Genomic DNA, 26,834 nt, shown 5'->3' with positions numbered 1-26,834 from the left:
ACATTCTGTGATTCTGTGATTCTGTGTTCGTACCTTCCCCAGCAAGAGCCAGCACTGCTCTAAAGGAGTCATTAGTGCAGAGCTAATTAATAAGACCAAAAGGATTGGCCCAGCCCTGTCAATTGGAAGTTGCAATGAAGGCATGGCTGGCTTGTTTACCAGCTTTACTTGGAGGAAAAAAAAATTAAAAAATTAAAAAAAAAAAGAGGAGGGGAGAAAAAAAAAAAAAAAGCTTTTTCTTTTTTAAAGGAGTATACCAAAACTGTTTGGTGTTTTTTTCCCCTTTTTATTCCTTACAGATTTGTGTGGGATTCATGCCTAGAAGCAGTGTCAGGTGCCAGGCACGTGCTGTGTGTTGGGGTGACCGCAGCCACGTTAACCAGCATGAGACAGACACAGGTCTCAGCTGAGCAAACCCAACCTGGGAGCCTGCAGGCTACATCCTCTGCTTGGGGACTGTCCTCTGCCTCCCAAAGCACCACAGGACCAGGGTGTGCTGCCAGGTACTGACCCTGGGTGAGACGGAGAGGGACCACGGAGAGGGACCACAAAGAGGAACCTCCTCTGCCTTCCCCCTAACCCATGGCCTGTGAGAAGACGCTGTAGAGTCAGAAAGTCCCACCGCAGCCCTAAGCGTGACTAGCGGGGAAGTCCAGAGCTGCCACACAATGTTTTATTCTGATAAAATGCTGTTCCCACAATGTGCGCTTACTTCAAGTTGTCATTGCCCGGAGCTGCCATAGCAGGGACTGGCGATGCAGATAACTGACAGTGCTGTGTATTTGAACCTTCTCCCATACTGTTCCCATAGTCAGTGCTGCGGAGTTGGTGGAAACCAAGGACATATACAAAAGCTCTGCATCGTATGCCATAGATGATCCCCCAGCCTCTGTGGCCAGTCCCACTTCACTAATGCCCCCAGTCTGGTTTTTAAAGCCAAAATCTCAACCCAGCTGAAACACAAGCAAAAGGCCCCTCAGAAAGCATGCGAATAGCTTGGTGACATCATGGGCTTCACTCTACCGTGCATTGCCAATCTGCCCCGCAGCCGCTCGAAGGCTCCAGTTTTCCCAGCTGAGCAGAAGACAAGGGTAGCACTGCAGTGCTGTCATTATGGCAGCTTTTACAGGGCTTGAGAATAAGAGGAAAGATTTCAGACTTCCCTGGACTGCTCTGTGATGCCGGCAGCCCTGCCTCCCGCTCAGGCACCCCAGGGCCAAGCCAAGTCTGCAGCGTGGAGCTGGGCTGCCCCCCAGCGCTAACCACACACGTGCCCATACAGCCCCCAGTGTCCAAACCATCCCCACCCTCAGGGTCAGCTCTGAGCACAACACAGGGATATGTCTGAGCACCTGGTCTGGGGACAAATTCTGACCCCTGCAGCAGCAATGCTCTCCTTCACAGCCCTTCTGTCCCACCAGAAGCAGCAGAAGTTGAATGCCACCCTTCGTCTCTTCTTCATCACTGTTTTTAGTGTCCCCAGAGCCTTTCCATGGTGATCACGGGATTTTTGCCTATGCTGCTCAGAAACACTGAGGTGGCTTCACCCACCTCCCATGGGCACCTGAAGGGATGGCCAATTTTCCAAGATGTGGGTGTGCTCTGCATTGTGCTTACCTGCAACTTCTCTGAGAGATGAATGGGCAGCACTGGTGGGACTGGGCACCCCAGTCTCATCCGTACAAAACCCAGCCAGACAGCACTATGCTAACCTGTGACTTGGGGGCCTAAATGAGGCACCCTGGGGCTGCATGGTGCAGCTCTGCATGGCCAAGCAGACTCTACCCCAAGAGCCGCTGGTTTTTGCAGGTCATCGTGAAGACCAAAAGGCAACTCCAACCAAATGACTGGGGATCCACTATGCACATTGATGGGGGAGACATGGATTTACAAATGAATGGTATGGAGGTTTGTGGGGGCACAATAGAAAAAATTCCCTGCAGGTTGGTCCTCTGGGCGTTGTCCCACCTCTGGAAATGCTGCAGTACTTCTTTGGAGAGCTGAGCCAGCACATCAGTCATTTCAACACCTGGGGAATAACTAACTCCTGTTCAAATGCCTTAGGATGTAGCATAAAAATACAATTGCTAGCAGTAAATTACAAAGTTTATTAACATAGTCTCCAAGGGTCATTCAAACATGTTGAATCACAGGCAGCATCGGTGCCGCTTAAGTAATCTGTGGTTTTGATTTATACTTGCAGCATTCTTGTGGCTTAATTATTCTCTTGATTATATAAAAGAAGTAAGAACTGTATTTACTGGTTTTTTTCTCTTTTTTTGGCCATTTGAAGTTAGGCAGCATTCCATGTTATTTCTTCTCTCTTCTGTTCCTCACAGTATAAGTTGTATTCAAGGAAGAGCATTAGTAAAAATGGAAGAAAACAAATTCAGTTCTGTAACATGGTATTAGTAAGGAAGGCAGATGCCAGAAACACCTATGAATAATGCATAAAGTACTTTCTCAAAGAAGCTTCTTTATACTATGAGTTTTAAAGGTGACACGGAAAAATTTGCAAAAAGATTTTAAATTTTCACAGTTGAAGCTTTGGCCTTTTGTTTACACCCATTGATATTTTGAGGGCTCATAAACATCCCTCAACGCAGCATGAAACAGTGCTTTGGCCTTTTGTTTACACCCATTGATACTTTGAGGGCTCATAAACATCCCTCAATGCAGCATGAAACAGGCCCTTTTTATTTTCCATAGCATCTACAGATGATCTAGGAGCTCTTCACAGGGAAAAAATGCTGTTTTCTCCTTCAGCACCACTGAAAATTTTTTCAACGTCTTCCGCTGGGCTGTAGTGAGAAGCATAGAGCACTATGGATGGGGCAAAACCACACTGCTGCTTCAGAGCATCTGTTCTTATTTGTAACATCAGCAAACCCCCATTGAAACAGATACCAGAAGCTAGTGAGGCCACCGACTTCAGTGGTGCAATGCCTACTTTTTGCAGAAGTATTTACCTTGGTTATATTCTTCTAATGGGAAGGAAAGGGCTGTTCAGATCTTACAATGACAGTTGTAGGGTAACCACCATGGGATTCAGAAGAGTCCTTCCTTGGCCCCCAATCCTTATCTCGTAGGTGGGAGACCATCTGCCATTGAAAAATTAATGGTCTTTGGCAAAGGGATGATACTTCCATGAGCTACCCTGTGGTTTGTCCAGAGAAAATCCTTTTTTCAAGATAAGCCAGAAGACATGAACTTAACAGTTGCACCCACACAGGGTTATTCATCATACTTCCATATTTCATATCTGCCTCAAAACAATCACCTCAGTGATCACCTCGGGTACTTCAGTGTGACCCAAGGAGTGCGTGAGAGAGTGCAGTGGCCACATGAGAGCTGCAAGACTTATCTAGTGGTGGAAAGCTTGGTTACACTGCTGCAGCGTACCCTACATGGGGCCCGTTTTTTGTGCATCGGCATGAATTGCCACTTCATGGAGGGCTGTCCATAAATCCCTGATCCTTTTCTGAGCAATGGTTTTGCTGGTTGATCAACATAACCGTTTATCTCTTCATTTCTTTCAAACAACCCTACCAGGGTCATGCCCTGGTATTTGATCAAAGAATAAAGCAGATTAGGTACTTCCTTAAGCTGGGGTCACTACATAACGGTAAGTACCAGTTGCTGATGTTCTCCAGTGCTCTGGATATCCATTCATTGCTACATAGAAGCAGTATCCAGGAACCACTGTTTATCTTTCTGGGGTTGAAGTTATCTGAAGTTTGCACATAATACAATTTTGGTAGACAGCACCACAAGCCAAATACTACACTTATTACAATCGGTGGCCAATACCTTCCTGTCTCTAAGAAAAATTACATTGGAACTTTTAATAGGAAATTACAAAAATGGATTACCTTTTCATTATAAACTTCTTTGTGTGTTTACCTAGAAGCAAAATAATATTAATGTCACAATGGCAAAAAGAAATCTATAATTCTAATGAATCCATCAAATGTGTTCAGAAGACAGCAAAGCTGCAAAATTTCTGTGGGCTAAGCGGGAAAGAAAGGATTTCATTCTGATTTAAGTTACACCAAAGTCTGTCAGGAGCAATTCCAGGAAACTACAGGACCACTGTACTACAAAGCAATAGCCAATAAGATGAGCGAGACCCGCAACATGTGAGCGAACAGGTTCTTTGCACAGGCTACCTGCTGCTGCGTCCCCACCAACTCATGCTCCCTGCTCTCCTCATGGTGACACAGTCCTGGACTAAGGACAGCAACCCCCATAAAATGAACAGAATGCTGTCACAGGGCCCGCAGCAGATTTACCAGAAGATTAACCAGAGATACCAAAGGACATCTGCACATTAATCAATATGTGCTTAAGGATACTTACGTTTCCAAAAGAACAATGAAGGCATCAGTATGAAAAGAACGGACACCACTATGACACAGGCAATGAGAATGGCATAGCTGGGAAACTGGAAGGGAGAAGAGAAAAACTGAAAAGGCTTTAGAAGGAGGTTTCCTTCAGACCTATTCATGGAGGAGTAGGTTGCCTTGGTGGCTAAGAGCTCTGAAATATCTGCATTGGGCTGGAGCTTGCAATGCTTTTCTGAGCTTGCCTGTACAAAGTATTGAGAAGACACATCAGGTTGCTCATGATAAACAACATTAATTACCTGTTAAGTATTTAATAAATCTTCTGAAGTATTTGAGCCTAGATTCATCCCACTTAATATGAACTTCTTAATAAAGTGTCTAAAGTAGAAGCTTAGTCAACCTCATCCTCCTCTTAATTAGACACAATGAAGTGTAACAACCCTCCTAAGTTGTCTTTTGCCTGGTCATACCCCAAGGATGTTACCTCTGCCTCTCTCACAAACGTGTCAGGGGGATGAGTTTTCTTCTAAAGTGTCCAAGCTGGACAGGATATTCACAGGCTTTGGCACTATCCCTTGGAAAGAGGAAATAGGTGGTTCCTGAGCTTCCAAAAAAAGTTCAAGCTACAGTTTGCAAAAACTGTCCTTTTAGTATGAATACACTGAAAATCACTAGCATGTCCTACTGTCCTTCTGGCTTCTAGTTAAATACTCTTGAAACTTAGAGGAAGTTTTACCTTATCTCCACTATCATCATGTTTTTCAGCCTTGTCATCTGAACTTGCCGAAATCCCTGAAAATGAAAGTGATTGAAATTATTACTGGCACAGTCACCTGAAAGAGTGAGGGCCACTGTAGTTGTCACTGCCGTAGTCAAGGAGTAATGGACTGTCAGGGAATGAGGAAGGCAAAATCTGGCCCTGAGTAGGAGAAATAAAGCACCGGGAACAATCAGTTTCCACCACAAATGGTGTATCAGGCAGTCATTGGGAAACGTCAGTCTTCATCAAGGAAAGGGGAGGCTTCCCAGGGTTAGCCCATGAAGCAAGAGAGGAGAAACTTGTCTGCTGTGAAGGAGTTTTCACTTCTGTAAGCACAACTAGATGTTGAAGGAGCAGCAGTAGCAAGCAAGGTACAAGTCTTAACTGGAAGAACTGTCTCAGTTTAATTGTGGTCAGACTTCTGTGTGACGGCAGTTTTTGAAAGCTACATTAGTACTGAAAACCACAGGAAACAGCTTTACGTTCAGAAAACTTACCACAGATTTAAGAATGCTCTATGAGGGTGACTCATTTTTTTTTTTTTTCTATCTAGGGATATTAAGAAAAGTTCAATTCTAGTTTTCAGAGCTTTGGAAACAGGGATGAATTAAATGAATGCTCAAGCAGCTCTTGCAGCAAATTTTTCTGCTGTTATCCTGTGATCCTACTCTCTTACTTTTGCTAGTGAATTTAAAGTCACAAAAAGTTAATCTAGGCTTGGGCCTTGGCTCATCATGACTTCACACTACACAATACTGAAGTATTTAGGTATTTGGAACACTTGATCTGGCACAGGAAGCACAGAATATTTAGCAGTATCTTAAAAACAGAGTCACTTAGCTTAGTGAATCAAAACCTCAGCTGACACCCTATGACAGGAAAGCTCCTATGCCTTAGGTCATCCCCTAACGTATAGAAGGACTGTGATGAGTAGTGCTTCCAAAGGTTTGTCAGCAGAACAACTACAGAGCCTCCATCCGAGCAAAATGTAGCAGTGACCAGATGAGTCATTTGTCGGGGCATGTAACATGCCCACGGTACACCGACCACAGCCAAAGGGAACTTCACATGCATGAGACACCCAGAATGTCACGTGGTGATGGGGGTGATCAGATGGTGACAAATAATCCCATTAGAAGGATTTTTTTTTTTTAACTTTTCGGAGTGTGTTATTCAGTGAACAACCTAATCTCCTCCAAATTTCTCCATTCTGATCATCTCTCTCTAGGACCTGAGTTGATTTGTCTCCATGTACCAAATAATGTGCTTGCGTTTTATCAAAGACATGGCCAGGGCACAGGCAGCTCACATGCATGCAACTTTAGCTAGAAATTTGCATTGGAGTCAAAAAGAGATTATGGTTAAGAAGCACTACAGCTAAACAAATATAGGCGATAAAACCCTAGCAAGTGCTAGAAATCCCAGGGATATGTGAACATCGCATTTTGCCATACACCTGTGTTAGGATACCCCGCGTTCCCTCTCCAGAAGGGAAGACTGTAGTTCAGCAGAACTACCCCCAAATACACAAGAAGTGCACATCTCACCCTGACATGCACATCCCACAAGTCAAAAGTAAATTTTCTGGCAGCATGCTGCAGCCTGGCTGATGGGACCAACTATTGCTGCTTATTCTCCGTACCTGGAGTGAGGGTTCTCTTCAGGGTGTGAAGGGTGGTTGGTGCTGGTGGGGTTGTTGCTGGGGGAAAGCAGGCAAAGACAGAAGAGAAATGAAATCAGAGCCTTTTCAGCAGAAACCAACTGCCCCAGCTACCCCAACCTATCTGGTGAGAGTTGTGCTTGGAGATGGAGGGCTCTTAACTGTGGGTTTCTCTCCCAGCCATCGTGCTGACATTAACACAGAGTTCAGCAACAACTAGCCTTCCCTTACATTACAATAAGGCTGAAGTTCATCCATTTAGTGCATTATTTCACTGAGCAAAAGGAGACAGAGTCAAGAACTTAACTTGGCTTATGGTTCCCACTAGACAGGCTCAGTTATGCTGCAGCATTTTCACACATTCTGACGGTTTGCCTCTCGGAAATAGCATGACACAAGTTTCTGCACGGGTGGGAGCACACATGATTCACATAAGCGTGGTAGGTTTTCTGCTGTTATCGCTTTTGTGGTGGCTCTTTCTAGCCCACAGGCCCAACTTAAGTTGCCCCAGAATCCCGGAGGTAAGAGCCTTTGCAAAACTCCCTGTTTACAGTGGCAGAATACAGGCATTATCCAGAAATCTATCAGAAAGATGGCAAGTGAGACAGCGGTGAGAAACCCTCACAAATGCTCAAGAAACCAGTTAAGTCTCTTCTGTGAGCCCTCTCCAGGGTCATTAAGGAACAGTTTCCTAAACTATATTTCTGCTGTCAGTCTTTAGGTCTAGCAAAAGACGACCTGCAAAAATCTAAATACTGTGTTTTTAAGAACAAAGAGATTCTTGGCACTAGTTGAAACTAAAAGGACTCTCTTAACAACCAAATATGATACGTCATCCTTGAATTCTATCTTTCCTTTTTTAAAGTCCTCATTTGAGGGCATCTGGTGGGCTGGCTATCACACCTGAATAACTTGGGCTGCTCACACAAAGTGCAAACTTCATGTAAGTTTGTTCACTTCTCAGATATGGTATGATTTTTGTGTACCAGTTTCTTTTCTCTTGAAGGAATCACTGATAGTTGTGGTAATTGCCTGCTGCTTTCCATCATGACCAAGGACACATGTCGAGCACTGGAGAGCTGAGCCTGCAGCCACATCTGGATGAATATATTCAGTGAGGTTCAAAGCTCACAACACACCGAGAGGATTCAAAACTGAAAGCTCGGTGAACTCACAGTGATGACAAATCAGATAGCTGACAATTCAGCCTGGATGGTGACGAAGACCAGTTCTTAACTTCTCTCAGACCTGAGATATCCAACAGTAGCGAGTGACTCAATCTACTTCCTTTGGAGGCTTGAAAACGTGTGTTTCTCATCTGTTGTTACATCCTGATACCAAACAATTTCTGTGTGGACCCCAGATACCTCTTACTTCCAGATGCAATGAACAGCTATCTGGACATGTTTGGTACACTCTTAAGAATAGTCAATACTTTTGTTTATGACAACTTCATAATTTCTCTGAACATGCAACTTTTGACCTTGCAATGCTGTCCTACCCACCTGCAGTTGGGACACCTTCAACCATGAGAGAAGTATCAGCACCAGTATCAATTCCCTCTGAAGTTGGAAGTGTACTTGGGAATTTGGCAGTCACTGAAACAAAGTAAAAAGTTATGCTTATAAAGATCACATGTTAGGGGGGGTCTTTATATGGCGTTCAAAATTGCTTGAACAGTTCTGCCTCTGCAACTAAGAGCTGAAAATCTGTACTTCGGTTTTCATGTCTGCAGCTCATCCTACCCAGATAACTGACGTGCTTTACTATCATGTCCAGTGGTTAGATGTTTTAACTGTTCAGCTGTTGATATAAGTAATTTTTTGCCAAGTTTAGCTGGGGCATGTTGTTATGGCTGGAAGATGAGAGAAGATACAGAAAAGCTGTCCTCAGAGGTTCAGGTCAGAAAGAATTTCAAGTGATAGAAGCCCCAAAAAAAGTACAAAAAACAGCCTTGTGTGCAGACATCAGTCTGTGGAAAAGAAGTCATTGATGTGGATAAAGTAGCAACCTAGGAATGGTTAGGATGATAAGAGGTCGCTCTGATTGACTGCATATTAATAATAACAGCAGCCTTCATATGGGATGACAATGTAAGTACTCAATTTTAAGCATGTTTTGAATTCTCACTGACTTTATTGCTCAAGCAGAACATGCTCTAAACTAATCTTTGCAGCAGACCATTTCAATTGTCTTTCCCAAATCAAGAAAAATATGGTGCACAGTTGAGTGAACCTCTCTTACTCCATCCCAGGTGCAGGACTTTGCATTTATTTCTGTTGTACATCATGAGGTTTCCATCACATTATTTCTCCATCCTGTTAAAACTCCCCTGAATGCAAACCTGACCCTCTACTCTCTTGGTTATTCACTCCTGTTTGGCATCATCTACAACATTTGACCTGTGTTTCCTTAAACCTACTGAGACATACCTATAGGCATCTTGGAGAAAATTTCCCAGATATAAATATAAGTATCTGGAGAGTTTCTCTAATCAAGCTAACATAGACCTCTCTGCTACACTGAAAAAAGAAAGGATTAGTTCTGGTTACTCTTTGTACCTCCAGGAAGAGAAACAGGCTCCGTTGAGCAGAACACATCATAATCTTCAGTACTCATATCAGCTGCTTGGACATCAGTTGAAAAATCTGGGACAGCACTGGTCGTCACCATAGTTTCTGGAAAAGTATCGGTTGCTGTCACAGCAAATGTTGGGGGAGCAGTGGTCTCCAGTGTAACTACTGCTGGAGGCTTGGTGGCTGCAGTTGTTGCTGGGAGGACGGTGGTTGTCAAGAGGACAGCAGTCTCTGCTGCTGTTTGACGATCAGAGGTTGTTTGGGGAGCAAAAGTTGTTTTTCTAAAGCTTCTGGTGGGAACAGGAGTCTTTCTCGTGGTGGTTGTCCTCACTGGAGGGGCTGCATGGAAAAAAACAACCAAGAGAAAAGCTAGATCAGAGCATTGCCAATCAACCCTGAAGAAAGCCAACCCAGAAATGAATTAAAATTATCTGACTGATAAAATACTGTGAATTAAGATGGAAGAGTCACTATTTAAAAAAGACCATCTAATTAACAGAAAACGTGTCCCAGTCAGAGCAATTCCCAAACCTACAGATTTTGGTAGGTCTCAAACACCGCTTCCTTGACCCTCTTACAGAAGTAGAAGAGCCAGAACCTGACATGGTAGATCCCAAAAACTTGCAAACTTTGTGATTTTGCTTTTCAGTGTCCTCATAAAAATAAAATAAATACAATAGCTCGATTTTCAGCCACAAGCTTCTTGTTAATCTTTTCAGCCTGTCCTTTTTTATGAACTCTATTGCCCTCTGCTGAACTCAGGGACAGAAATGGGATTGCAGCCTTTTTCCTCACTCTCCCGTTGTGTTGGTTACAACAGGCATACAAGAGCACTGTGTACGTCAGCACCAATTGCACCCCTGAACACCCTGTAAAAGTCAGAAAAAAAATTATCATTCTGCAGCGTGGAGAGTGAGTACCATCTTCTGTGCTTTGCAATGCTTCTCAGCCTCTTCTCGACTTTTTAAGACTCTTACTTTATCCTGCAGCTCAGCAAAACAATAGGAAGGAGGAAAAGTCCTTCGAGACTTGGAGACAAAACTTCTAAACACAGAGGGGTCCTTATAACACAACCCAAATGAAAGCCTTTTTGGTGCTGGGTGAACCCCAAATGAAAAACAGAATTTAATTCCAAGGGCTCTTCAAATGATAAATCCCTTTTTTAATTCCATAATCTTTTACAACATCAAATATATTTAATTTGAAAGACAAAAAAGGGTAAAACATACTATCTTCTCATCAAAACTGCTCACTGAGTGCGATTCAAATTGGCAACTGGTTGCAGACCTCCCTTGAAAACTACCCAGTTCAGGAAAAACACTTTTTGTAAAAAAAAATAAACAAAAAAAAAGCACACATACACTCAGATTTTAAACTCCTATCCAGTGAGAGGTTTCTGCCTGCTGGCTATATCGTGAAGGTCTCACAACTCACCTCTGACCACCTCCAGCCGTATGTGCTTTTTGATGTCGTTGAACCAGCCTGGGACCTCTATGCGGCAGCAGTATGTACCTGCATCTTCTGCCTTCAGGTTCCCAATGGTGAGAGACACATCTCCGTAGGAAATATAGCCCTGGAGACTGTATCTCTGAGATTGTCTGAATGACACCCTATTGCCAGTGGTGTGCAAAATTTTGTTATTGCACTTTGAATTTGGGCACGGGCCTCTGCCCCAGCACACATCGGAGATGTCCCTACGTTGAGCCACCCGGTAGAAGCAAGGCAGCTGAACAGGCTGCCCTGTAACTCCTCTGACAACAGCTTCGGATGCAGTGTGCGCTGTCAAGGAAGAAGAAGGAAAGACAAGTGTTGGCAGTCTCCAATGTACAGCTCTACCTATGCAACGCAATGAGACAGGAAAAGAAACGCTCCTGCCTGCAGGGCACAGCCACAGCCACTGGCACCCCAAGCCTTTCCCTGGTGCCTGTGTCAGCTTATGGCCCAGGGCACTAGGGACAAGAGCCGGGAGCTCACAGACATTGGCCTGTTGCTGGAGGGCTCCATGCTCTGGCCTCGGCCAGCTGCTGGAGGACTGCTCACAAAATACATCACTGACATCAAACATGTGGTGAGCGGAGCCGAGGTCTGTTGCTGGCAGCCCAAGCACAGATTACACCTGTACAAGTGGAATTTGGGAGCTCTGCCCCCATCCCATCTCTCTAAGAGGCTGTTTGAAAGTTGTTCAGAAACACGGTGTGAAATACATCTGGTTTTCTCAGTCCACCTTCACCTCCTCCAGAAAGGAGATGCTGTCATTGTTGCCTTTCACAGACAGTCTCAATATCAGGGTCCAAAATACTGATTCACGTGTGAAATTAGGGCCTAATTAAGCTGGCAGAACAGCAGGATCTGTCTATCGGAATCTGTTCTCAGAGAGTGCACGGCTTTTTCCGTGTCTGAGCAAGCCCTGCTAAATATCCCACTTATGTTGCAGAGCACAGTGTACATAGAAGCTTTAACTGCCAGCGTTATGCTGATGTTAAAAAGAGTGCATACATGCTTTCCTTGTGCTCTTACTCCTCATGACCAAATTTACTTGGTGTTTACAGCCAATACCCACATTAGCATCTGGTTTGAATATTTCTTCATGAAAGGCACTATAGAAAAAAAAAGTTCCTGTAAAGGAACAAACATTTTCTGGTTTTCATTCATCTAGTCTGTGCCATTCCTCATACCTAGCTGCATTTTTCCCCCATATTATCATTCACATATGGTGGAGCAGGAACTGAGGGACCTGGGGAGCATCCAGGTCTGGTCCTCTGCTGCAACAAGAGGATCGTCCCACAGATCTGATGTCTCATGGCCAGCCTGCTTACCCCAAAGAGGACTTACAGCAGTTGCTGCTGTTATCACCAGCTTTGGCCCTGGGTTGCCAGACATTTCTATTTTGCCAGCTGTTTGAGTGCCTTTTCTTTTTGGCATGACTCCCAGATAGCAAACAGATGCTTCCAACTGTGTCCATGTCTCTTTTGTTTTGTCTTTAATGGACTATTCCCCAGGTGAGGCTTTAGTCTGTGGTAGGTTGCCTCATGACTTGTTATTGGGATGACATTTCAGCTTCATTATTGCTTATCCCCTTGGCAAGATAAGCCAACTCGTTCGTGTTTCCACAGCTCCAAATGCTAAAAGAGAAGAGGCAGACAAAACAACATGCAATATGGTGTGAAGGGCAGAAGCTTTTGCAGTAAAATAAAGGTAGGATGTGCCAAAAATATGAATTCCTGAATACAGGACAAGGTTTTGCAAGATGGCTGCTTGTTTTAGTCCTTGGAAAGAGTAGGTTCATTTGCCTTGTTACAGCAAAACAAAGAGAGGAAACAGCCTCTTTCTGTGATGACAGAACAAAACAGTTCATCCAGTTGACCTTGAAAGTACCCCTAGGGGAGCAGGGGGTTGGCCATTGAGTGGGTTAACACATATTTTCAAGTCAACCCAACAAAGATGTGTGTAAAACCAAGACCAGCTTGAACTGTTCCTGGAGTTAACATCACTGCTGCTTGAGGAGAAATGGACTTATCTTCTGTTCTTATTTCATCCCAGTCCTGCACAGCACAAAAGCAGCTTCGTTAAGCAACTGTCTAACAAATTACAACTTGCCTGCTCTTCTCTTTGAATGAAAGAGAGCCCTGAGCTTATTATAAAAAATAAAAATAAAAAGAAGAAGAAGGAAGAAACAAGGCACCAGAGTGTCGCCAATGGAGTTCCCCACCAGTATTAGTGCTAGAAAGTTAAAGGTTTTGCAGTTTCAAATCCTCTTTTAATTTATGTGAAGCTAATGTTGCTAGTATCTGCCTGCACTGCAGGTTGGTGTGGAAAGTTTCAACACCGCTACAGCCTTGATTCAACAGCATAAACCTCTGCAAGGACCAAATAACATCCTTCCCAGTTGCAGCCTCTTCCACGGACACATTTTCCAAAACAAATAGTAAATATGACTGAATTGACAGGTCTTTCAAATTAAGAGGTTCCTGAGATTGTTATATTGTGACACCCTAGTCTTACTTTGAGAGGAATCCTGCCCTCGTCCATGGCAGTGACCCTCTGAGGCATCCAGACTTGGCCCAAGGCACGCTGAGCATCAGCCATGCCTGGGTACTCCCACTGCAGTCCGTGAGGTTTGCCACTCTAAATCCTTAATCCAAGTGAAAGAAATGGACTCCAGATGTTTAATGCATCTTCCAAAATAGAAAGGGGTATTCATAACTGTTCAGATCATACAGATACACACGTATTTATACATAGTCTCTCTTGAACCAACCCTCAGTGACAGTTGGTATGAAGCACTAACTTCAATAGTTGCTATTGTTTTGGTCTTCTCTCCTGTAGACTGGTCATTGGATGGACAAAGGCATCATCCTCCAACCAAAATGACTAGTTGAAAAATAAATTTTTTTCTTGATCTGTTTCTGGAATAATTTTCTGTCTTCGTAGAAAATACTTGGCATCTTTTCCCTATAAACCCTTTTTTTTTTTTTTTAAATTTCTTCTTGAAGCGTCTGTACTGATGAAATTGCAGAGAAAATAACTGATTAACAGACAAGCAGCATTTAACTGCCCACTCTGCTGGTTTCCTGAGTCTCAAGATTACCCATTCTCAGCACTGAGCCGAGTTAAAGCGAAGGTAGCAAAAAGCCATTCTTGCCCTTTATTAGCTCCACATCTAAGAAAGTTTTTCAAAATAAAACCAAATGGAGGCAAGTACCTCCAATTTATTTTGAGGCTGAAGATACGGCAAGGAAAGAGCCCTCCTGTCTCTTATGCTGAGACTGGCAAAAGACAAAAAATATTGTGGAATTCCCTGGGCTACAGCAAGGTGGTGGAGAAGCTCCACTTGCACAGCATACATCATGGAAGTTGTGTTATCTTGCCTCAACAGGGCACGGATCATCCCTTGCCCCTCAGTATAGTCCACCACTGACCAAACTTTTACACTGCTTTTCAGATCAATTTAAGAACATCACAGGTGCTGTAGATTTTTATGCTGAATAATTCATCCAATATTTTAACCAATTAATATTTAGTCATCTAAGAATTTCCCGAAATGCCCAAGTGATTTAAAAGCACATCTCCCGCTAGGAGCTCACACCCCACTAGAAGTGGGTGAACCCATGTTCCTGAGCCACCTCTGCCAGTTTGGAAACTGCATTGCTGACGCCTGAATGCACATGCAGAAACATAGACAATACCAACCATGCTTGCAAGACCCAGTCTCCCAAATTACTTTTCTTTGACTTCTGTCTCTTTCAGATGGGTGAACCGAGCACTGGGGAGTAAAAGGAGAGGAATCTCCAGCCGTGCTTTCCCACACTCAGTTTATAGCAGCAGACAGTCCTCAGAGTTTCATAAAATCCTTTCTTTATCATATATGTACATTCATTACTCTGCCAATATTTCAATTCCCTAGCTTGGGCTGTGTCAGCACTGCAGCAGGGTGGAGAGACAGACGAAGAAGTAAAGCCAGCGGTAGACATTTAACAGCAGTAAAGAAATTAAATAATCTGGGGGGACAGGCGAACTAACCAAGCCTATACACAGAGGAAACCACACACACTTAAAAAAAAAAAAATCACAATCAGTATTAATTCAGTAAATTAAGAAAATTTTTGAAGTTCTGTATACAAGTACAACCCTTTTCACCATTTTGTTTTCACAAAACAAGTGTCGCTGGTTTTAATTTTACCAAATTTTTGTTTTCTGGGCAAGCACACAAAAAGCAGGTGAAGACTCACCTATAAAGATCTGTATCATAATCCAGTGAAACAGCACAAAATGGGACATTTTAGCTGACGGCGACTCCGGTGCAGTAAGGGGAAGGAGAGATAACTAGATATTATACTTTGCAGAGATGCTGAGTGAGCCACAATGAAGTCTCATTTCTCCATTTCTGGATTTTATGTACCACAACTGCTCCTTCCTTATGCTTCTGGATAGAAGCCAGTCACCAGAGGTCATTATCCTGCTGTATTCAGCACTGGTGCAGCCTCACTGAGCCTGCGTGCAGCTCTGGGCCCCACCATTTGAGAAGGACGTTAAGGTCCTTGAATGAGTCCAGATGAGGGCAACAAAGCTGGTGACGGGGCTGGAAGGAATGTCCTGTGAGGAGAGGCTGAGGACTTTGGGCTTGTCTAGTTTGGAGAAAAGGAGGCTGAGGGGTGGCCTCATTGCTCTCTACAGCTTCCTGAGGAGGGGACGTGGAGAGTGAGGTGCTGAGCTCTTCTCCTGCATATCCAGTGATAGGACACGTAGGAATGGTTCAAAGCTGCACCAGGGAAGGTTTAGACTGGGCATTAGGAAGCATTTCTTTACTGAGACGGTGGTCAAACACTGGCACAGGCTTCCCAGAGAGGCGATCAATGCCCCAAGCCTGTCAGGGTGAACAAGGCATTTGGACAATACCCTTGATAACGCGCTTTAACTTTTGGTCAGCCCTGAAGTAGTCAGGCAGTTGGACTAGGTGATCGTTGTAGGTCCCATCCAGCTGAAGCAGTCTATTCTATCACACTCTATTCTATCCCATTTTCCTTTCCTCTTCCAAGACACTCAGCACCAGAGATTTCAATATACTCTGTTTTCCCTTTCCATGGAACTCTGAAGGCCCATCACTGATCTGTGGTGCTGAGCAGCAAGAACAAGGGCTGTGCTCTTACACTCCTAAACATTTGGCTGAGTCTTCACCTCTGACTTTGTCATCGCTTACATTTTCTTAATTTCTTCATTTCCCTTGATTCTGCCTTCTGCCTGAAGACCCCTCTTTTTCTTTCCCAAGCTTCATATTTTCTATTTGCAAAGACATCCTGGGAGGAATACTCACAAGTGTTTTCTCGCCAGAACAACATCCTTCCCAAAGATCTGCAACACCCTCTCCAAGAATTTTTTTTTACTCTTTCTAAAATTTTTTTTACTTTCTGACCAATTGATAAAGAAGTTCTCTGGGAGTTCTCCTCTGGAAAAGATGAGTAATAAAGCAAAAGTAATTCAGGGCATTAAGGTCAGGAACGAAGAATTGCTGATAGACAAAATTCTGTGCAAATAAATGTAGCATGGTGCAAATGGGAGAGCAATTCCAAGTTCACGTGGCAAAATGAGGGGCTTTAACCAGACACTATCCCCTCAGGAATTAGATTTTGGGCTTATCATGAGTAGTCAAGCCCATGAAAATATCATCCCTCAGCTTGGTAGCATTGAAAAAAATCAAATCAAATTTTAACAGTTATTACTAAAGCCACAGAAAACAAAGCAGAAGACAGCACTACACCACTGTACAAATCTACATGGGACTCTATGTATAGTTCTAGTCCACTCAAAAGCATACCTTAGATCCAGAAGGGATCCCAAGAAGGGCAAAAAGAATAGTGGAAAGTATTGAAAAGCTTCCACAGGAGGATTAGATGGGTAGTCCAAGATGAGTCAGCCTGGAAAAAAGACAGCTTAAGGGGCACCATGAACAGGTCTACAAAATCTTGAGAAGCACAGGAAGGTTGGGAGGGATTAGTTGTTCAACATCCCCCCCAACACAGCATCAGAGAAGGACTCTTGTGCTTGCTGACCTGTTGGACTTGGTAGTACATTGGAGTAGGAGGCTACCTCTCATTAGCATCCTTATCCATCACACCACCACTGTGCTACAGTGGCAAAAAGTAGATCCCCAACAGATGAGGCTCCAGCAAAGCCAGGATGCCTGGTTTCTTTCACCAGTACATAGCCCCCTGATGCTGCTGTATCCACCTTAGTGGCAGATGCAAGCAGCGTGAAGCTCAAAGAACTGTTCTGAGCTTGTTCTGTGTCAAAGTAATGTTGCAATGCTGCTCTGTACCTTCACATCCTTCAGTGCAGCACATACGGCAACCAGTGGGGACAGACACAAGGAGACAGCAGTGCCCTATCATCAACAGCATCAGGCAGGTTAGCCAGCAATCAGTAAAATACCCAACTTGCTATGTTCTACCAGGTACAGTTCATACAATGCCAAATACACACAGGCCCAGCTGTTCTGTGAACAGAACTAATGAAACCTGATGTGTCTAATATCCTGGAGACTTTTTCCCTGTAACGATCCCAGCGTCTCCATTGCTCACCATCAAGCAGTGGCTGTGAGCCGATGTCCAGCTGATGCCAGCGCAGGGACCAGCTGGATCCCACCTGGGGTACAAATCTGAGTCTTTATCCAGCTACCAATTTCCATGACACTTGGCAAAACAGAATTGGTCAGTATGTTGCAGGTGCCTAGGGAAGGAAGATGATGAACACGACATCATGTTAGCTTTGTTTCTTTACCAGGACTGGGCTGAACGCAGCACTGCATTGAAAAAGGCCACCCACAACACAAGCGTACTAGAAAGAACCAGAAAAATGTGGCTTGCTTTCTGCTTCTGTACTGCTATCTAGTGGCTTCTTGCAGGCACAAAAGGTAGAGAGCTCTCTCTGAAAAATCAGTTTGCAGCTTGTTAGTTTTATCACACTCAATGTGCTGCCAGTTTGTGTGCAGCTGGATCATCTCTTAATGGGTGAATGGGCTCCAGGTGCCACCTGCACATCCCTGGGGCTCATTTTGAAATGCCTGTTCCAAGATCCGCTGACATGAGTGGAAGTAATGGAAAAGCACAGGGAGCTTCTGCCTGCATGTACTTGTATGTGTTATACTGCATATCCAAGGAGAAGTTCTTGCTCTGCGTGACCTTTGCAGAGTCTGTTTACCAAGTAACTGCATAGCAGAAAGGAAATTTTAATCAAGATTTTGGTTATGAGATACACTAGAATTCTATTTTACATGGAAAACTCACTGAAACAAGAATTAGTCTGAATTAGTCTGTAATAATAAGAAAAAAAATCCTTACGGGCAAGTAGTTTTCATGATTAGCAGTGTTCAAAGATGGTCCTCAAACTCCTTAAGAGCATGAGTGGCTGGAATCAGATAATTTTGGAAACCCCACACTTGTCTGACTCTGATCCCAGTACAGATCTGGTAAAAAATGCAGAAAGCAGAAATTGCTGAAGATGTTTTCTGAGATCTAGTTCAGAGACCAGACCAGACTTCCTCCAGCTCCGGTCATGGGCTAGAGCCCCCAGCAGCAACATGCTCAGCCAGGCAGAAGGAAAGCAACGTCTGCAGTGGGGTCAGTGATTTGAGTTTGGTAATTGTTACTAATAGTCAAATACAAAAATACACCAGCAGCTCCTTTCTATTTTTGGTACCTTCTTACACAAGGCAACACGTGACATGAAGATAGAAAATGGCAGAGCTGTTCTCCTTCACTGCCTTTCCTGGCCCAGGGCTCAGTAATCCCCTAGTATCTGTGCTCCTACACCGACCTCTTCAATCAGCCATGAACTCATCTGTCCATTTTCAACCTTTTAGCCTGCTGTAACAGACAGCCCTGAGACAACACGCAGCACAAGTGAAAACACAAAGCACTCCAGGGTCACCTACCCCAGCTTGTTTTCCATTTCTTCCTTCCTCAACAGGATGAGGAGACTTTCCCTCCCTCTCGAGCCTTTTCAAACACACTCACCTGCAATACCCCACCCCAGCCAGACTTTCCAGGACTCCTGGGGAACCACCCCCCTCCCCAGCCTGCTCGAGCTCTCCCATTGCTACCAGCTGGGGAAGGATGGGTAACTGCTCCACTGACCCCAGCTCCCCTTAAAGCACAACCAGACCATGACCCCGAGTGTCTCAGCTGTTAACAGAAATACCTGCTGACCTTATTATCGCTCTTTTGTGCCTCATTGTATAACACAGCTTTGTTCTTTGCATGACTCCCTTGAAAATGAAGAACTCAACGACAGAAAGCTTGCAGTAAGTCTGTGAGTCTTCCCTGTGGCAGCAATGTCTGCTGTAGGTGTTCTACATCGCTGCTAGGGATGAGCTTTAAGGCAAAATTTGTACTGACCAATATTTGGTAGGAGTTGGTGTCTCTCCTTCCTGGGCTACTTTTCTGCTTTTTCAGGAAGCCCTCAGCCTCTGTTTAAAAATGTGATCTTAAAAACAATTGGGGAAAACTGTTCTTCTACTTAACGCTGATTTGGGTGTGTTATGTCTATTGCTAAACAATGCATAAAGTGTTAATTCATCCTCACAGGGCTGCCTCCATTTATTTATTTGAAGTAAACCAAGTTTAGTGTTGAAGAGAAGAATAGCTAAGAGCCCTGTCCAATTGAGGAGCAACAGAGGAATGGCACCAGGCTACAGATACTTCCCATTTATGAGCTAAAAGCCATCAAACAATCCAGTAAAAGACATGAGAGTTGCTTGGTATCTAGAGGGGTGGAACAGCAGGGCAAACTTCCAGCCAATATCTTGTGCAACGTCGATGACTTCTCCACAAGCTAAGACAAGTATGGATTTTATTAACTTTACAAAGTAGGGGTTTTTTTGTTCAGTTGTTTTAGTAGAGGCCTGGGGGGTGAGGCTTTCCACACTGAGGACGTGGGTATACACAACTTCAATGAAAGTTGAACTAAATGCATCTTGAAACACTAATACTACCAGGTTTTTCCATGTGTCATCTTTGTCATGGCAGCTATGGGATTGCTTCTGCCCTCTGATGGCATGGACTCTTTCATAGCTGACAGATACAATATACAAGACAAACTTTAAAAAAAATGTGTGTGGTTTTCCTTTTGTGATTGAGTGGTTCTTCCGGCAGTTCCTTTTTTTTTTTTTTTTTCCCAAAAAAAAGGAAGAGAGAATGTGAAGCAGATAACAAATGCAATGGTAACTTTCTTTAGGGTTTGATAAGTGGAAACTTCTAGTCAAGCCAGAAGGGCTTCTGTTTCTGGAACAGGCTGATAAAGTTTTTAAGTAGAAGTGTAGCTTTTATTTGTTTTATTAGAATGATGTGAATAATGCTTCAATAGTGCAGGCACATTTAGCTGCTGAGTAAAGGGAACAGCTAGCATTTTGCCAACTATGGAATGTCCCAGCGATGACAAAGGCAGGCATGCATGCAGTCCTTAGTGTATCACATAAATGTTTTCCTCTGCATGGTTCTCATCTTCCAGGGCACTATGGTTCCCTGCACGTTCTGGTCTCCAATATGCAATGAAGCTGCACAAAAGAGTAAAAACCATGCTGTTAAACAAAAAACAAACAATAGAAACACAGAAGAGCAAATAGCTAAAATCAACCAGTTCACTATAAATAAAAGAACATGCAAAACCACTTGTTTAAACATGACTGAAAATGAATCCATTTTCCCCTTATGAGACAACCCATGCTTGAAGTTTCCACATTCCCTAATGCAATGAACTGACAGTTATACTCATTTTTGCTTACTAAGTAGCAGGATTTTAAATTTTCTTTTTGCAATGTTTCCTATTAACTTGAGACTAAAAGAGAAAATCAAAGTCTGTGGTGGAGTGGTCAGCATATGGACATCTTCTTTCTGCAACCTAGTTTGTCCTATTAGCTAAAGCAGAAACAGAATACTTACTTTGTGAAGTCACCTGTCTTCTTCGTATTGTATAAATATTCTAAGGACCATCCAGAATGAAAATAAAGAAAAAAGGAAACAAAACAAATAATTTTCTTTAAGCCATCATAAGCAAGTAAAGTAGCACATTAAAAAAAAAAAATCAAGTGTAAGAAACTAGATAAGGGAACTTAGTTGAAAACAACTTCTAGTTGTTTTCAGTATAGGATATCTCCATTATTTCCACAAAATCTAATTCATATGGCTTGGTCTGACCAAGAGCCTCTATGCAGAAAGTCTGCCACATAATAAATGGTTGGATATAGTTATCTGAAGCTAGTGCCCCTCCCATTATCGTTGGGAAGGACTGGGACAACATGGCAACGGAGGAACAGGTAGGAGGAAATGAGTGGGGCAGGGAAGGGGGGCTTATATAATGCATGTCCTCACCAGACTGTGGGTCAACTGGCTGCTACGGAGTCTGAGACATAAACTGATGATAACACATTGGGACCTTGCTGTTCTGTGCCCCAGATGCTGAGGGGGGGAGCTGAGCCAGCAGCAACAGCACAGGGCACAGAGCGAGGCATCCAGAGACCTCAGCTGGCTTCCTTGAAGCAGAAGACATGTGGCATCTGCCGTAGCTGTGACTTGAGATACCTGACCCATCTGTGAACAACCACCTGTGAACAGTACTTACGTCTAGTGAGGAACAGAGCCAAAATAAGGATGGCAAGAAGTGCTGCACATAAACCGATCCCAATGTATAGCCCATTTTCTGAATACTGCTGATTGGGAAGTGATACAGACACGTTCTGTCAAACACAAAACAGACGAGCATTAGTGACACTGAGAGCAACAAACCCAGGCAGTACCCCAAGGGCATTGGTGTGTTTTGCAGCCCTGCAGTAAAAGTATACTAGAGAGCAAGAGCCTAAGTTGAGATACAGGACTAGTTTCAAGCAGAGTCACTGCAGCAGTTGTGTGAACCATGCTGTCAAACACATTATTTCTTGAGATAGTGAAAGGATTTGAAGTTGACAAATCCCATTTGTTCAGGTTTAATACTATTTGATTAATATTTTATTTTTTATGATTGAAATATCTACAGGTGTTACACACACCCCCTTTTTTGTCAGCTTATTCAGTAGTTATTCAGGGCTTTATACCAGTAAGCAAGGATGCTTTCTCCTTGCATTGGTCTTTATTTAGGCAAAACTTTTCTGAAGCCAGCATTAGATATCTAACTTCTCCCTCAGAGATCAGAACTGGGAAGACACCAAAGCACAGTGTGGTCCCTGACTTCCAGAGTGCTGCACAAGCAGAATGTGCACCCACAGCACATACTGCCTTGCAGTACATCACAGCAGGCCTTTCCAAGGGCCAGCTTGGACGTCTGCTCTTCCTGATGAAGTCTGGGTGATGTTACTGGCTGTCACCCTGCAATATGTGCTGGAGGACTCAGCAGGACAGACGCAGAGCTGCCTGTCTGAACCCCGCTGCATGGGCAGCGCAGGTGCACTGCTGTGCTCGCAGGGGGTCTGATGCTTCCCCATGTCCAGCCATACCTGCAGGTTTGAGGTTACATCCAAGCAGTCCGAGGTGCTTGAGCAGGGACCAGAGGCCTGAAAGGCAATGCAGAGGTTCCTGCATTAGTAGGAAGTACTTTATGCATGCAAAGCAGGTTTTTCCCCCTTTAATAATGAGCACATAAGCATTCTTTCATAAGCACTAAACATGCAGACTACAAAAAAAATATTGTTCTGTTTTAGTTTGATTGTAAAAGAAGTGAACTGTAGGGATGACCCAATAACCTCTTACATCTACCCACTGTCGAGGTATGCTGTAGCACACAGAGATGCTTACAGTCTGAGGAGCTTCTGAAGAAGAAACCGACAGCCACGTTCTTGTGACGGTAGCGGATGATTTGCTGGTGCTCCCAGGAGCTGAGCAAAGGCAAGACAAACACATCACTTACACCGAACCATGACAGAGAAGAATTAGTACTGCTGACTTGGGACCAATGAACATCCCTCTCTATCGTAAAGAGGTTGGTGCCTTCAGAGGGCAGCACAAAACTCTGAGTAGTGGAGCCTCTGCTGCCCTTTCCAGGGCTTTGAATTCCCTCCAGAAGATACTCAGCTCTTGCTGTGATCTCAACACAGGACCCAGAAGGAAGGGGTTAGCAAGGCAGGCAGCTGGTTGTGGAACCAAGAAGAGGCAGTGGATGCCTAAAGCAAACTTAGGTTATCTTATGAAAACTGATTAAGGTCAGCTCAGGGCCTTGAAAGAGCAAGTGGTGCAGAGTTAGAGCAAGTGATACTTTTAAAGCCCCAGACAGCTATACAACAAACAGAAACAGTGTGGTGTGTTTGCATAAGGACCTGCAGCATATTTTGAGGTAATTTCCCTGATTAAAGCTGTTTGCATTATTTAAAATTCAGAGCTACAAACTTATGTCTTCCGTATCAGTCTCAGTTTCTCCATGTGTTGTCAGATTACATACAACCCTCCTGAAAACAAAGTCTCCTGTTCACATTGACAACCCCAGCCGGTTCCTTTGGTGTTTTAAATTGCTCCCCTTATCCCAGAAGCGTTATTTTGAAGAGCACAGGATCATCTGCTTCACTGTTCTCTTCCAGTGGAGACTCTGGAGCGCTCCTACATGAGAGGCACACAGCCGCCTGCCTTTTCCAGCTTCCCTCTGTGTGAACATGCACATATTAACATGTATTCTGAAAACACTAAAAATTCTTTCACCAGCAGCTAAGGAAGACATCACAGGGTGAAGAAAACCCATGAGTTCTAAGATTGGAAGCCATGTTACTTGCAGCAAGAACAGAAACAGTCTGAGAAAAGTTTTCACTTCTTCTTCCAAAAAGGAAATGCAACTGTTGTAACATTTTACAGAGTTGCTTAGCTGGAAACATCCGAGACAGAGGGAGAAATACAAATGGCATAGATGATTCTTCTATCAAAATCCAGAGAATAAGTTATCATTACACTATGAGCTCTCTCTTGTGTACTGGAAATTAAAGTTGTCTTTTTCAGACTGAAAAAGATGGAGCTGCATGAGTATACAATAAAAATCTATAACCTTGTGAGTGGAATGGGAAACAGCATGAGGAACAGTCGTTCACTGTCCCTTCCACTACAATGAGGGGCTACATGAAATGCGCGTATACTGCAGAGGACGTGGGCAGCCTCAGAGACACAAGTTATAGCTGTAACACCTGGGAGCAAAGTTCCTCTCATGTATACATGTTCCTCCTGTTGGATTCTCCGTATACTGTCAGGGAGAATTTAAATCCAAGTTCTGATCTCTGGTTCTACGATAAAGTTCAGTAAATGTTAACCAAGACATTTCTATCATCTATCATTTTGTTTCCTTCCTAAAATCCCCATTTGCAACATAGCTTATATATGCTACTGAGATTAATACTTGGATAAAAGTTACCTGAGGTCTGTTCAGAGGTGTATGTGTGAGGACTTGCAGTAGAGATCCTAGCTGATGTTAAAAAATAAAACAAAACCATCATATGTTATAATTAACCTTAGTGTGCATTTATGTAGTGAAAAAGAGAAAGTGTTTCTACAATAGAAGCTTGCTAATATGAGCTACACAAGTACATCTGCCAGCCACGTCTTCCATATATCATGCTTTTTACAAACAAGAGAAAAACTAAAAATCAAAGGAAGAGTTGATAACAGAAAATAGTCTATGCTAATTTTTTTTTCTCTGGGCTTTACTCTAGAATCAAGCAGGGGAAATGAAGCACTGTTTTCTATAAAAAGGGTGCAAGTATAACACTTTGCATTAATTAAGTAGCCTATGCTGCCCTCTTAAATTCTTCAAATAGTGTTTCTATGAAAGCTCAGTAGTGCTGTGCACCATGAAACAAAGCACCACATCCTTTTTTTAATCTCAGTGACTGTGCTGGGATTACAACAATACCAAAGACAGCCTAATTTAAATAGCAGATCTGCAAAGTCCTAAAGAGCAGTCCTATGGATTATTTCAAAAATCATTTCCACCACAAGCTTTGAAATCCAGACTCAACAGCAGACTTACCAGAACGGTGCTCACACCAGAGCACGCCTGTGCACTCACCTTTCTCTATCACAACGTTGTGATTACTTGTCTGATCATTGAACCACCCCAAGATCTCCACGCGGCAGCAGTATACCCCACTGTCTGCTTCCTCAGCGTCCACGATGGTGAGGGACACATCGCCCATCGACAGGTTCCCTTTCAACAGATACCTGCTGCTGGACCGCTCTGTCACCCTCCATCCATCTGTCCAGATAATGGTCCGAGAACATTTTGAAGCAGGGCAGCTATCGCGACCCCAGCACATGGATGTGATGTCGTGTGGCCCCTGAACGCTGTAAAAGCAGGGCACGGTGACATTCTGACCAACGTGGCCTTTCACAACCGATCCTGATACTGCGGGGCCTGTGGACAAAGAGACGAACGCAGCTGTTGAGCACAGTGCAAGCAACTGGAAGCTTCTCGTGCATCTTCCATAACCCGGTACTTCCCATCTTGCAAATACCACCAGGCATTGCTGGATCAGGTTTTCCCACAAATAGATGCGAATCCCAGCAGGACTGACGCAGTGAGGGATAACGACAGGGCGAGTGATTTGTTCAGAATGTGTCTCTAGCCAGAGATGGAAGAAATACACTTTCTGCAGCCTCTGCAGGTAGGCAGAGGGGTGAAGAAAGAAGAGAGTTGGTATCTGCACAGCGCTGTGGCTTCTCTTTAGCCATGTCTGGTCTGTTACCTCTTTATATTTTTCCTTAGTTCAGATTTAATCCAAGCCACACATGGGGGAAAAGTAAGACACTGACTTTCATCAAAACCATTGTGGGAAACTCTTCCTCCCTTTCAATGAAAGGCCACTGAACAGCAGCTTTCATCAGAATGATCACTACTGAACGCAGTTCCTTTTTTCTTGCCTAATGACAGGTTTTGCCCATTCCTATCAGAAGAGATTTTTCAGAGCTTTTCTGAGAAATTTTATACCCTCTTTTTTCACTGCCTTATTTTCTTACCTCATTTTTATACAGTTTCTAACTTGTTTGGTTCCTGTTAAAATTCATTTTTCACATTTCCTCAAGCCTGTGTCACGCTATGCGAGTCAAAACAGTGCGACCTAGCAGCCAGCAACCCATTCGTCGCAGGGAGATAGTTTCTTTTGCTGTATTTAGACCACTCCAGTCAATATTCCCTTTAGGAGGGTTTTAATAACAAGCTGTGTTGAGTACCAGCCAAAATAATTTGTGCTCTGGTCATACACTGCGTGGCTTGATTGCAACTGTCCCTCGTGAAAAAGCAGGTTTGCCCATCTCAACTCAGTCATTTTCCTAACCTAAGCCATTACAGTTAAAAAAAAAAAAAAAGTCTTTACAAAGAACTACAAAAAACAAGATCTGCAATATTCCTTTTCTTTCTACTGAACATATTCTACCACCAACTTTTTAATGTCTATCTCCCTATACTAGTACCACTCTGCAACCTGTTGTTTCCAGTGCTATTGCCTTTAACAGTATTTTCCTAGGACTGCTTTCTCAGAATAACAAAGGAGAAAATAACAATTTGTCCCAATAAAATTTCATATTGGCTAAAAAAAAACACCAGCAGCCACAGTTGACCACAGTTCACAAAGCCCATTGAAGTGAAATATCTTTGTTTTACATCTTATAAAAAACGATTTCTCTGCTCATCTCAGATCATTATTATCTAAAAAAGAACAAAAGATCAATCACTAATAAAACTAGCAGACAGCCCAAGAAGCAGTGCCTTTAAAACCATCATAGCCTCAATGTGATTTTGTTTTAAAAAAGAAATAAGGCCATCAGAAGGCTACTGAGCCACTGTGACAAAGTTCTATCCATAGCACAAAAATGCAGTTTCTGTGCCATGTGGCCACTCTTCCTGTTGTGACATAAAAATCTCTTTACAGTCCTCAACCATTGATGCACATTACCTCTATCCACCTCTGCCTATTTTAGGCATACTTAGTTACCTGTACACAGGACCAGAAGAATCCAGCTCATGCAGAAATAAGAAGACAT

General features: G+C 43.4%; 1 protein-coding gene across 1 annotated transcript; it reads right to left on the bottom strand.

Annotated features, from left to right (window-relative positions):
- Nucleotides 1-2,734: 2,734 nt before the first annotated feature.
- LOC104460520 (T-cell immunoglobulin and mucin domain-containing protein 4-like) lies at nt 2,735-26,834 on the bottom strand. Its single transcript, XM_010078444.1, has 16 exons — nt 26,786-26,834; nt 24,865-25,209; nt 24,211-24,261; nt 22,620-22,699; nt 22,322-22,378; nt 21,454-21,568; nt 20,775-20,814; nt 11,860-11,939; nt 10,777-11,178; nt 9,328-9,681; nt 8,272-8,364; nt 6,749-6,805; nt 5,083-5,138; nt 4,360-4,444; nt 3,873-3,903; nt 2,735-2,801 (listed from the first exon to the last, which is right to left on the bottom strand). Exons 1-16 carry the CDS (start codon nt 26,832-26,834, stop codon nt 2,735-2,737), a joined length of 1,962 nt encoding a protein of 653 aa, XP_010076746.1.

Source organism: Pterocles gutturalis, unplaced genomic scaffold, assembly GCF_000699245.1.
Source record: "Pterocles gutturalis isolate BGI_N339 unplaced genomic scaffold, ASM69924v1 scaffold5766, whole genome shotgun sequence".
In the NCBI taxonomy this organism is placed as follows: Eukaryota; Metazoa; Chordata; class Aves; order Pterocliformes; family Pteroclidae; genus Pterocles; species Pterocles gutturalis.
This window is presented reverse-complemented; position numbering and strand designations above follow the sequence as displayed.